General features: G+C 39.9%; 1 protein-coding gene across 1 annotated transcript in view; it reads right to left on the minus strand.

Annotated features, from left to right (window-relative positions):
* The window catches only part of LOC126292108 (1,5-anhydro-D-fructose reductase-like), a 76,346-nt gene that overhangs the window by 48,959 nt on the left and 13,371 nt on the right, over nucleotides 1–14,016 (minus strand). Inside the window, exon 2 of the mRNA XM_049985935.1 lies at nucleotides 11,377–11,544. Within this exon, the coding sequence (XP_049841892.1) occupies nucleotides 11,377–11,544 (168 nt within the window). The remainder of the gene's footprint in view (nucleotides 1–11,376; nucleotides 11,545–14,016) is intronic.

The following is a 14,016-nucleotide window of genomic DNA, read 5'->3' on the forward strand; positions in this document are numbered from 1 at the left end:
TTCGCAAAACGAAATTGTGATGAGTCTCAAAATAACTGAATCCCTAATAGAATTTAAATCACAATCTCCATGGCTATCAGCACTAACTTTGTAAGCTGTAAATAAAATACATGTAATAATACATGTCCACGCTGCAACTTATGATAAGAATAATAATAAAGAACAGAGATGATGTGGATGGATTTTTGGATCTTTGAGACCAGATGACAACAAATAAAAATTACATCATTATTTTAAATCGTGATTTTAATGCCCATTTAGGAAAGGACAAGAGATTCAGGGACATGATAGGGAAATTGCTAGCACAAAGAAGAACAAAGACAGGTGGAACTCTGCAGAAACCATGACATGATTTCAAAATCAACAGTCTTCAAAAGAAAAACAAATAATCTCAAAGCTTGGAAACATCCAGACCGGAAAAATGGAGAATAGCAACTTGATCATGTCTCTAAAGATAAAAATTACCACACAGAAATCTACACTGTGAAAGTTCTGAGAGGGAAAGATACTGGATTAGATCATTACATGACTAAAAAATTTAGTTCACCCTGTTGACAAAGAAAAATTCGCATCCCAAAAAGAAGAGAAGCTATGACCCTCATAAATTGATAATTACAAAGAATATGAAGAACAAGCAAGGACTATACAAATGGCAGATGACCTAGAGGAAATAGTCCCCCAGTTGAAACAAACAGTTGAATAGGCAGCCCCAGTGAATCCAAGGAAAGAACACCAATGGTGGAACAATGAGTATGATAAAACAGTGGTAGATAGACACCAAGCCTGGTTAAGGTCGCAGAGTCATAAAACAGAAGAATCATCCTTGGATCTCACAGAATAAAGAAAGATAACCCAAAAAATAATAAGAAGGGTTATGTGCCAATATCAAAAATATACAGTTCTAATAATAGAAACAAATGGCAAGAAAACAAACTCAAAGGATTACTACAAATTGTTTAGCACACATCCCACATTAATGTTAATGGATAAAAATAATAAGATGGTCCACAGAAGTAGAAAAATACATAAATTTTAGCAGAAACATTTAAAAAATTACTAAATTGCACAGGTTACCCAGATCCCATACAAATTAACACAGATAACCTTATTAAAACACCAGCAGAAAGCATAAACCTACCTACAATCCATTAAGTCTGCAAAGGTTTGAAAGAGCTCCAAAACTGCAAAGCAAGTGGAGAAGATCAAACATTTGCAGAACTTTGGAAATGTGCAGCAGAAGCAGTAAAGAGATCATTATACCAATGCAAAATGAAAATATGGAGTAAAAAAAGAATTACCAGAAGAATCGACTACAGCTATAATCCAACCATTACACAAGAAAGGAGATAAATCAAATCCAGACAACTATAGAGGAAATTCCCTGTTGTGTTCACATATAAAGTAATGTCAAGAATTCTACACAATTGTCATAAAGATCAACTTGAACTGGAACTAAGAAATACTACGGAGAAATTAAGACACTGGAGAAGCTGCCCAGAACAGAAAATTGCTTTGAAATTATTAATGGATTACTACAAAAGAAGACAGTAACTTCAAGTCACAATCTTTGTAGACTCCAAAAAAGCTTATGATTGTATCCATAGACCTTTAATGATGAAGATACTACAGAATTATGGTCTTCACCTCAAATTAATAAAAACGATAAACTTAACTCGAATAAACACCAAATCTAAAGTAAAGTTCCGAGGAGAAATATCTGAGCTGTTTACGATTAAAATGGGGTTAAGGGACAGGGTTTCAGTTTATCAACAATGCACTAGAGTACATGATGAGGGAATGGTACAACAAAAAAATAGTAAAAACATAACATGTGGAACCAAGGAAGATCAAATAAATTTAAATTGCTTGGGATTTACAGATGACTTACGGTTAGAAGCTAATAACATTCAAGAAACCAAAAATCAAATAACAAGCCTACAAAAGTAGGACTGCAGATATAATTCGAAAAGACAGAGATAATGGAAGCAGATCCACTAGTAATCAATCACATAACAGTAAATAACAGGAAAGTAAAAATAGTGAAACAATCTAAATATCTAGGAGAAATTTTAACGCACAACTTGGCAAGTAAGAAATAACAAACAGATAAAAGCTCAAAAATTAACATGGACTATATACAACAAAAATATTTATCAATCGAAATTAAATTAAAATATTAAAATACGATGGTTGAGCCAGAAGTGACGTACATAATTGAAACTGTTTTCAAAGTCACCCAGAAATACAGAATTGACAAAATCCTAGAGGTAGAGAGAAGAATAAGATAGAACAAGCATGAATAAGAAATATCAAAAACATGGAAAATGGCAAATAGTGCCAAATGAAATGGTGTACTGTAAACTGGAGCCCATTACAAATACTATAAGGAAAAATAGGATTTCTTTTCTTGGTCACATTATGAAGACACCAGAAACCAGATTATCAAGAAAAAGTATACAGAAACTTTGGCACATGAAGCAACAAGTATATGGATAAAGGAAATCAGGGAGGAAATGAAACAGCTACAGTTAATTCTGGACCATTTGCAAAACAAAGGAGAAAATTTAAAGAAACTGAAAAACATAAAAATAAGATTTAAACCAAAAAGAGACAAATGAAAAGGGATCAGAATTGAATGAAAAGATACCTAGAAATTTGGAAAGAAAACCAACTGGAGAAGATGACCAGAAAATGACTGACTGAAGTGGTCAAATAGGGCCATAATGAAGTGGTCAAATGAGGCCATAAAAGCTGAAGGAGAAGAAAAATAAGAAGAAGCCACTGTTTGGGGGTTCCAAATTGTTGTAGACTTACCTGGTCAAGCACAGTGGCACTGAAATGAGGTTTTGTTTCACATTATGGCTGAACAAAGAATTAGACATAGCTCAGTAACAGCATGAAATTGATATATGACATTTATACATATATGAGAACTCTCTGAAATTAGCAAACTGATTTAAACCTAAATACACAAGAGTTTGTAATTCAAAACTCGCACAAACAAAGCAATGACACTCAACAAATACACAGTTAACAAGGTATAGAAATTTATCCAAGATTATTTAAGTGATTTGGTGAGCTTGAGGAAGTGTAGCGCCCCAAGAACTACACTTGACAGGAGGTATAAAAACATATTGTGCATGAAAAGTCATATAGCTAACCATGTATTATAGTTTTGAAAGTAGATTACTTTGAAACCTCATAGTTACATTTTCCACTATGTTATTAACTTGATTATGAAAACCACTTTTTCATGTTAATGATATGACATTAAAGCCTCATTTGTTTAAATGTAGTGTGTCCAGTGAGTTAATAAATAAAGCTAGAAAGTACTCACAAAGATACTGTTACTGATATACCAATAATATTGGGATGAGACTTAAAAAAAATGTAAAACAGAAAAATATCAGCATGACATAGAAAATCTTGTTGCATATCTACAAAAATAAACAGAAGAAAGTTCCACTGATTAACACTCTTCAGGTTCATGTGGAGAGAGAGAGAGAGAGAGAGAGAGAGAGAGAGAGAGAGAGAGAGAGAGAGAGAGAGAGCGCAAACAAAACGGAGGAGAGAGGGGGGGGGGGGGGGAGGAGATGACTTATTCAATGACTTATTCAATGTCAGTGGCATCTACAACACTATGTTTGCTTATAAACCTACCCATCTAATCATGTTAATGGATGTATTGAATTATTTTCATGTCTTCTATGCTTTTATGTTAACTGGTATCAATAAAATTGAACAAAGGTATCTCAAAGAGCACTTCTTGAGCTGCTTGAGTAAATTATAACTCAGATCCAGCATCCAAGCAAATGGATGTGGGAAACCTCCAAAAACTGAGCTCTAATTGGTTGGTAGAATCAATTTTTCACAATTTTGGAGTGACCCAAGACACCTCACATCTTCTCAGTTTGATATACACTCCTAGAAATTGAAATACACTCCTAGAAATGGAAAAAAGAACACATTGACACCAGTGCGTCAGACCCACGATACTTGCTCCGGACACTGCGAGAGGGCTGTACAAGCAATGATCACACGCACGGCACAGCGGACACACCAGGAACCGCGGTGTTGGCCGTCGAATGGCGCTAGCTGCGCAGCATTTGTGCACCGCCGCCGTCAGTGTCAGCCAGTTTGCCGTGGTATACGGAGCTCCATCGCAGTCTTTAACACTGGTAGCATGCCGCGACAGCGTGGACGTGAACCGTATGTTCAGTTGACGGACTTTGAGCGAGGGCGTATAGTGGGCATGCGGGAGGCCGGGTGGACGTACCGCCGAATTGCTCAACACGTGGGGCGTGAGGTCTCCACAGTACATCGATGTTGTCGCCAGTGGTCGGCGGAAGGTGCACGTGCCCGTCGACCTGGGACCGGACCTCAGCGACGCACGGATGCACGCCAAGACCGTAGGATCCTATGCAGTGCCGTAGGGGACCGCACCGCCACTTCCCAGCAAATTAGGGACACTGTTGCTCCTGGGGTATCGGCGAGGACCATTCGCAACCGTCTACATGAAGCTGCGCTACGGTCCCGCACACCGTTAGGCCGTCTTCCGCTCACGCCCGAACATCGTGCAGCCCGCCTCCAGTGGTGTCGCGACAGGCGTGAATGGAGGGACGAATGAAGACGTGTCGTCTTCAGCGATGAGAGTCGCTTCTGCCTTGGTGCCAATGATGGTCGTATGCGTGTTTGGCGCCGTGCAGATGAGCGCCACAATCAGGACTGCGTACGACCGAGGCACACAGGGCCAACACCCGGCATCATGGTGTGGGGAGCGATCTCCTACACTGGCCGTACACCTCTGGTGATCATCGAGGGGACACTGAATAGTGCATGGAACATCCAAACTGTCATCGAACCCATCGTTCTACCATTCCTAGACCGGCAAGGGAACTTGCTGTTCCAACAGGACAGTACATGTCCGCATGTATCCCGTGCCACCCAACGTGCTCTAGAAGGTGTAAGTCAACAACCCTGGCCAGCAAGATCTCCGGATCTGTCCCCCATTGAGCATGTTTGGGACTGGATGAAGCGTCGTCTCACGCGGTTTGCACGTCCAGCACGATCGCTGGTCCAACTGAGGCGCCAGGTGGAAATGGCATGGCAAGCCGTTCCACAGGACTACATCCAGCATCTCTACGATCGTCTCCATGGGAGAATAGCAGCCTGCATTGCTGCGAAAGGAGGATATACACTGTACTAGTGCCGACATTGTGCATGCTCTGTTGCCTGTGTCTATGTGCCTGTGGTTCTGTCAGTGTGATCATGTGATGTATCTGACCCCAGGAATGTGTCAATAAAGTTTCCCCTTCCTGGGACAATGAATTCACGGTGTTCTTATTTCAATTTCCAGGAGTGTAAGACACTGACACCACTGGAGGCGGGCTGCACGATGTTGGGGCGTGAGTGGAAGACGGCCTAACGGTGTGCGGGACCGTAGCCCAGCTTCATGGAGACGGTTGCGAATGGTCCTCGCCGATACCCCAGGAGCAACAGTGTCCCTAATTTGCTGGGAAGTGGCGGTGCGGTCCCCTACGGCACTGCGTAGGATCCTACGGTCTTGGCGTGCATCTGTGCGTCGCTGCGGTCCGGTCCCAGGTCGACGGGCACGTGCACCTTCCGCCGACCACTGGCGACAACATCGATGTACTGTGGAGACCTCACGCCCCACGTGTTGAGCAATTCGGCGGTACGTCCACCCGGCCTCCCGCATGCCCACTATACGCCCTCGCTCAAAGTCCGTCCACTGCACATACGGTTCACGTCCACGCTGTCGCGGCATGCTACCAGTGTTAAAGACTGTGATGGAGCTCCGTATGCCACGGCAAACTGGCTGACACAGTCGGCGGCGGTGCACAATAGCTGCGCAGCTAGCGCCATTCGACGGCCAACACCGCGGTTCCTGGTGTGTCCGCTGTGGTGTGCGTGTGATCATTGCTTGTACAGCCCTCTCGCAGTGTCCAGAGCAAGTATGGTGGGTCTGATACACCAGTGTCAATGTGTTCTTTTTTCCATTTCCAGGAGTGTATTATTGTGCATCAATGTCTTATAACAGCAGAAGTGGAATGTGTAAAAACTAATTGTAACCAACTGTTATGATCGAGTTGTGCAGCTGCAGAGATAGCTGGCCTTGTGGGAACAGAAGGGCAGATGCCCGACGTGATATGGACTAAAGCCAAACCTGCACTGAAGCAGACAAGTGTATCCTCAGTATTAGCTGCACATCAAATTGTTGAACCTATTCATTTGTTCATCCATTCATACTGTTCTGAAGGTATTGCCAAAAAGAACGTTCAAGGGTGTGGACTGAGTCGAGGTACATATTAACAAAGGACGAGGAAACCGTAGAAACTTCATCTGTATACTACGCACATCAAAAAAAGTTTTGCATCACGTCAGTTCTGAGAGTTCCGGAATCTGTACAGAAAATAGGAACAGAGATCAACATAAACACCATTTCCACCCTTTTATTTCATGAAAACCACACATTGCATGTTGTACCACCATAGATCAAGACCTTCAGAGTTGGTGGTCCAGATTGCTGTACACACCGGTACCTCTAATACCCAGTAGCATGTCCTCTTGCATTGATGCATGCCTGTATTCGTTGTGGCATACTGTCCACAAGTTTGTCAAGACACTGTTCGTCCAGAGTGTTCCACTCCTCAACAGCGATGCGGTGGAGATCCCTCAGAGAGGCTGATGAATCACGTTGCCCATAAACAGCCCTTTTCAATCTATCCCAGGCATGTTCTATATGGTTCATGTCTGGAGAACATGCGTTCCACTCTAATCGAGAGATTTTGTTATCCTGAAGGAAGTCATTCACAAGATGTGCATGATGGGGCGCAAACTGTCATCCATGAAGACGATGCCTCCCCAATATGTTGCCAAAATGGTTGCACTATTGGTCAGAGGATGACATTCATGTATTGTATAGCCGTTACGACGCCTTCCATGACCACCAGTGGCGTACATCGGCCCCACATAATGCCACCCAAAAACAGCAGGGAACTTCGACCTTGTTGCACTCAGTAGACAGTGTGTCTAAGGCGTTCAGCCTGACCGGGTTACCTCCAAACACATCTCCGACAATTGTCTGGGTGAAGGCATATGAGGCACTCAGGAGGTGAAGAGAACATGATGCCAATCCTGAGGGGTTCATTCAGCATGTTGTTGGACCCATCTGTACTGTGCTGCATTGTGTCATGGTTGCAAATATGGACCTCGCCATGGAAGTCTGGAGTGAAGTTGCACATCATACAGCCTATTGTGCACAGTTTCAGTCGTAAAATGACGTCCTGTGGCTGCACGAAAAGCATTATTCAACATGGTGACAGTGCTGTCAGGGTTCCTCTGAGCCATAATCTGTAGGTAGCGGTCATTCACTGCAGTAGTAGCCCTTGGGAAACCTGAGTGAGGCATGTCATTGACAGTTCCTGTCTCTCTGTATCTCCTTCATGTCCAAACAATGTCGCTTTGGTTCATTTCGAGACACCTCGACACTTCGCTTGTTGAGAGCTCTTCCTGGCACAAAGTAACAATGTGGACGCAATCGAACCATGGTATTGACCGTCTAGGAATGGTTGAGATACAGACAACACAAGCCGTGTACCTTCTTCCTAGTGGAATGACTGGAACTGATTGGCTGTTGGACCCCCTCCGTCTAATAGGCATTGCTCATGCATGGCTCTTTACATCTTTCGGCAGGTTTGGTGAGATCTCTGAACAGTCAAAGGGACTGTGTCTGTGATGCAATAGCCATAGTCAACATCTATCTTCAGGAGTTCTGAGAATCAGGGTGATGCAAAACTTTTATGATGCGTGTATATTAACAGCAAACTATCATTATGCTGTTTAATCTTGTCCTCACAGAAAATATCAATAGTTATATGTTAAATGAACTCTGTCTCCAACTTTTCTGAAGAATAATTTTCAGAGACCTAGGTGTGAACATTGCTTCTTCAAACAGTACTATCGTAATTTTTGCTGCTAGTGTTGCAATCCTAAAAAAGAGACAAATTCAGTGGTTTTTCACTCTTTGAAATATGATTACTCGTTTCCAAAAAGGACATGAACTACACAATAAAAATTCTGATTAATGCCTTGGACAATCACAAACTGAAAATAAATGTAAATATTACAATAATGGTGGTAGATAAATTGAACAGAGAACTAAGGGCAAACTTTAAGGTAGGAAATAACATACTAATGCAAGTGACTCAGTTTTGCTATATGAGAAGTACAATACCAGATGACAACAGAAGCATAATGGATATTACGAGATGAATTCCAAACAAGCTAGACTAGACTAGACTAGACTACATTAGACTACACTAGACTAGACTAAACAAGCCTTCAGAAATAAGAGTAATTATTAACAAACAACCATCTTTAGATAGAAACAAGAAATAATTCTTGAAGACACACTATTTTGTGCATTTTAAGCAATGGTTGTGAACTCGGGAATCAGAAGAAGAAAAAATTTGGAACCAACAGCGATATGGATATTAATCGGTGAGTGCAGAAACCACTTCAATCACAAAAATGCGAAAAACCGTTTTCGACAAAAAGATGCTTAGAAAGGAAAGATGCGTGTTGAGTGCAAGAACCACGTTAGTCTGTTTAGTAGATCCATAAGTACAGGGTGACAGGGTGTCTTTTTCGAATACTGAGTGCAGAAATAACATGAGACAGTGACTGACATGGTTTCTGTCCCACCGCTAGATCGCATGACCAGTCTTGCCCCTTTTACCGAGCATGTGCCATGTGTTTACCAGCCTAAACAGCTGCTCTTATCAAAGTATTTGTTTTGTTGATTGTTTTCAATGTGTTCCAAGTGCGTGCTTAACGTTTCCTGTTCTATGTTAAATATGTCTGGGAGTACCACAAGCAGTGAAAGTGATCGTGAAACAGCTCATAAGAAGAGGAGGAGAAATGAAGAAAAACATTGAAGAAATGTCATTAGAATCTCTAAAGTTCATGAGGTTGAATACATCAACTGGAAAGGGCATCTCATGCCATCTAGACAACATGTGCTGCTTGTAACGATAAATTACAATGCTTTACTATGTTTAGTGATGATAAAAAATCTGAATTTGTTGCTAATCTGAATCAGTTGAAATCCAAAGACAAGCAACATATTTTCTTACAACTGATTGAAAAACATGCCATTAAGTACCATAAGCCGTGTTCTGAACAGCCTAGAGAAACAGCCGGAAGTTTTTAATATTTCTTACTATGCGGAGGGAAAACGAAAAGGGTATGTAAGGAAGCATTTATTTGATTATAATGCAATACTGAGGGCAGGATTTGAAGGCTTACTGATCTCCTAATAGAGGATAAATCACCTCAAGATAAACAAGGTAAAAATCTCAAGAAGAACACAATTTATGCCAAAGTTTGTTCTAAAACACATGAGTATATTTCATCATTCCCCCCCAAGATTATCCACTATGGCACCAAAGATATCAGTTATCTTGATGCCCGCCTTGATGTTAAAAAAAATGCATTCCTTTTTTTAAAAAAAGTACCCCCATTTGGATGTAAAATATAAGTTTTATCTTACATATTTTCATGACAACTTTTCATTACAGCTCGGATGTTCGCAGGTAGATACCTGCATAAAATACGAAGAACTTGAGGTAAAAATCAAGAGCTCCTTCATTCGTGATGCAGCTAAAAGGGCTTCTCTTGCTGAACTTACTATCCACAGAAGACGAGACAAGAAATTTTGTAATAAACTTCAAAGTATCACCAAGTTGTGAGTGGAATGTGAAGACACAGTCACACTTTCATTTGATTTTATGCAAAATCTCCCCCTTCCAGTTCAGGATATATCTTACTTGAGGTAACTTTTGGTGAACTGTTTTGGGATAAAGGAACTAAAAAGTATGAAATCTGAAATATTCCTGTACCATGAAGTATTAGCCCACAAAGGAGCCAATGGATATGCAGCATGCTGTTGAAATACATTGACACTAGTATTCCATCAAATGTAAAAATCTATGTTTCTTTTCCGATGGCACCTGTGGACAGAATTGGAATCACACCATGATAAGATTCTGCCTTGCTCTTGCAGATACAGGACGTTTTGAACAAATTTTTCATTACCTTCCACTTCGAGGGCATTCATATCTTCCAAATGATCGAGATTTTGGTACTATTAAGAGGATTATACATAAAAATGATTGGTTATATACACCTGACGAATAGGAAGAGTAACAACTTTCAAAATGCCAAGCTACTAACCACTGACATAAAAGATTTTGATGGTTGAGGGGAGGAAAATTACACAAAAAACCCTTTATGTCAAAGGAGGAGGGTGCCAAAAGTAGCAAAATTCAAGTTTGCACCCACTCGATGTACAGAATTGCACTATAACTCTAAAGAAAAAGGGGTAATCACAGCATACACTTCCATTAATGGATTACAAAAACACAGCTATCAGCTGCTGAAACCTGCTTCCCAGAACTTAGATACTGATTTTCCTTCAAGTATTGCAGCGTACCCATCAGGGAAAGTTCCAGTCAACATCAAGAAAATGAAAGACATCAAGAAGATGATAATTCATATTCCTGAAAATTTCAAAGTTTTTTGTGTTGAACTATTTACCTGGCCAACCACTGCACATGACAATGATACAGTGGTCGAAAATGATCTATTTTAAGAGCATTTTACTTTGTCATATTCCTGTTTTCTGATATCTTTGCAATACTGTAACTTCATTTTTGATATAATATTAAAAAATATACACTTTAAGTGAATGATTACCTTTTTCCAAGTTTTCAGCTGTCTGTAAAAACCAGTTGAGAACAGAAACAGCATACATCCAGATCAAATTTTAAATTTTCCTGAGCCTAATCTATGTCAAAATTAGGAAATTTTTGCATGACAGCAACATAAATGCATGTTGTGACGAGAAAAAAAAGTTAAAATATTTGATAATTTGGAGGAGCTACGACGTTTTTTCTCTCTCCTGAAAAATTTGCAATTTCTGACTGAAGTGGTTTCTGCACTCACTAATTCATATGGAGAAGAGCTACAAAAACACCCTGAACTGTAAGAAAATCTAATGAACAGACACCATAGGAAATTAAAAAGAAAACAGCATTGATTAATGACATAACCAGAAGAAAAACTAAAGTAACAGCACACCTAATTTGACATAACAAAGTCATAAAAAAACCACCCTAGAAAGAAAGTCAAGTGGTAAGTGCAGAACATTTGTATCACAAAGTGTTATCAGCAGAATGAACTGCAGCAGCTACAACCAAATTAGAGACAAAGGACAGAGAAGGCTGGCTAAATTGGCAATGCTTTGCCTCTAGTATTTAAAGATGATGAATGTGACATCCATAAAAGTTCTCTTACCTTAGTAACAATAAACAGGTCTTCCCTTTTTATTTTTCCAGACTCAAACCAATTTTGTAAAGCCCTGCCAATGGCAGCCTCATTCCCATAGGTAGCAGCTGTGTCTATGTGCCGATATCCAGCTTGTAATGCAACATCAACAGCTTTTTCCACTTCATCTGGAGATGACTGAAATTTTCAGAGTATTGGTAAAACCCATATGAGCAGAAAGTAACTGTAAAACACAAAGCAAATACATCTAAATGATGAAATTTGATTCCCCAAGGCTCATCTTCACAATCTTAATGTATTACGTTGTCATAATTTGTACACAGCAGTTTTCGCTGGCCTGCTTCTGTTATCAATTGTACAGACACCATAAAAACACAATTTTTTTCATATTACATCAAATTTTCATTCATGTTAACACTCTGAATACTTATGTACAAATGTCATGTATAAATATTGATGAAATAATATGTTGAGCACATGAATATAGATTTATTTATTTATCCATTCACTGACAGACAATTTGAACTGTATGAATGTTGTCAGTACACGTACTGTATGAATGTTGTCAACACAAATGTGCACAACACAGAAACACAATTACATAAATGTATGAAAGTTACATGTCTGTATATCATATGTCACTATTTTATTAAATGTATTGTAAAATGCCTCTGAATTGTAGCAGTTAATCATTAGCATAATTGTCAAATAATCCTCGATAGTACACAAACATTTTTCTAGCAGATGATTTTTAAAGAGTTTTCCTGAAGGCATGTACTTCACTTTTTATTTTTGATTACACGTGGAAATTTGTTTTATAATTTTATTCCACTGCTAAGCACAGTCCCCATCCCCCATCCTCACCCCCTCCTACTGAGGTGTAAGTGGTAGTTGGATATGGTTCCATGTTCATGTAGAGACCTGTTTGTTGAGCATTGGTCTTTATGTGGATCACCGTTTGCAAAATGTATTCACATGGAACAGTCAAGATTTCCATAGACTCAAACCTTTTCAAAGAATCTGAGAAATTCTTTTACACCAGACTGGAAAGAAAAAACAATAACCACAGAAGTATGACTACCTCAAAACAACCTTCAAATTGCCAGAGAGTAAAGAAATAACTGCTGCTATGGTAAAAACTTTCTAAAGCCAAGATTGCATAAATATTTCTTTATTTACAACAATCGGCTTCAACTGATTTTGCTGTCATCTTCAGGTCTTCAAAAATGTTTGTTACAAAACATGGTCATTTTGAGTTGGAACCTTTCATGTCGAGTTGTCATGATGGTGGCAAAAATGTAGCACATTATACAAAGGTTTGTCATAAATAAAACATTTAAAATCAAAAAGCACCTTGTGCACATGGCCATGTCCTATACACAGTGCTCACAGATTATTGTTACATCATAAAAATAATGGTACACAATAAAATGCAGAGTTGCACATCTGTTTACATTATCATGGCATGTTATAATCATTGAATATCAACCTTAGACAGCATATCTTATATGCCATCTAAGGTGAATTTCTGATGATTAGAACATGTCCAGCTAAAGTAAAGGGATGTGCTGCTGTGCATTTTATTGTGTAGTAAGGCTAGGCGTACAAAAAAGTTGCAGGAATTACGTATGAGCATGCTTAAAAACTCAATGTAACAAAATCAGGCAATATGCCCTCACACCAATATCACATTTTCCAGCACCAGCGAGATGATTTGTGCACATTCATGTGGATTTAGTAGCACCGCTACCTTCTTCTAACAGACAATAGTACATGGTGATAATCATGGATAATTTTTATGAACAGAGTGAGATGGTGCAGTGTTTAGTATACTGGACTTGCAATCAGGACAATGGTTCACACCTGCATTCAGCCATCCAGACCCAAGTTCCCCATGATTTCTTTAAATCACTCCAGGCAAACGCAGGAAGGGTTCCTTTGAAAGGGCACGGTTGATGTCCTTCCCCATCCCTCCCACAATCTGATCTTATATTTCACCTCTAATGGTCTCAGTGTCGATGGGACATTAAATCCAATCTTCCTTTCTTCCTTCTTTTTGTTTTACAAAACAGCCAGAAGCGACACTGGTAGCAAACATTTCAGGAGAAGCTGTGATGAAAGTATTATCTGATGAGTAGTTCACACATTTTGTAATTCCACACTCGATCACAACAGATAGGGTTTGTCAATTCAAATCACAACTGTTCACAGAAGTAATGAATATCCGCAGCTGCAACCATCTATGTACAACCAGTTACCATCCAGCAAGTAATGGAATGGTACAAAGGTTTCACAGGATGGTGAAGGCAGTGCTTATGTGCTACAACACAACATGGAGCGAGGCGTTACCTATCATATTATTAGATTTGCGCACAACAGTGAAGGAAGATATACTAAGTTCACTGGCACAATTAGTATTTGGAGAAGGGTTGCAAGTTCCTAGAGAACTAACAACACTAATGACACCCTCAGGTCTGCAAGAGCCAAGAACAGAATTTCCCGAAGCACACGGGACAGTTACAAGCACTGCGACCCATCGGACACGGGATAGAAGGATTTTTCTATGTAAGGACTCACAAACATGCCCCTCTGTCTGGCTATGTGATGACACAGTGTGACCACTGCTACAACCGCCTTATTTGGGTCCTT

This window comes from Schistocerca gregaria, chromosome 9 (genome assembly GCF_023897955.1).
Source record: "Schistocerca gregaria isolate iqSchGreg1 chromosome 9, iqSchGreg1.2, whole genome shotgun sequence".
Taxonomy (NCBI): domain Eukaryota; kingdom Metazoa; phylum Arthropoda; class Insecta; order Orthoptera; family Acrididae; genus Schistocerca; species Schistocerca gregaria.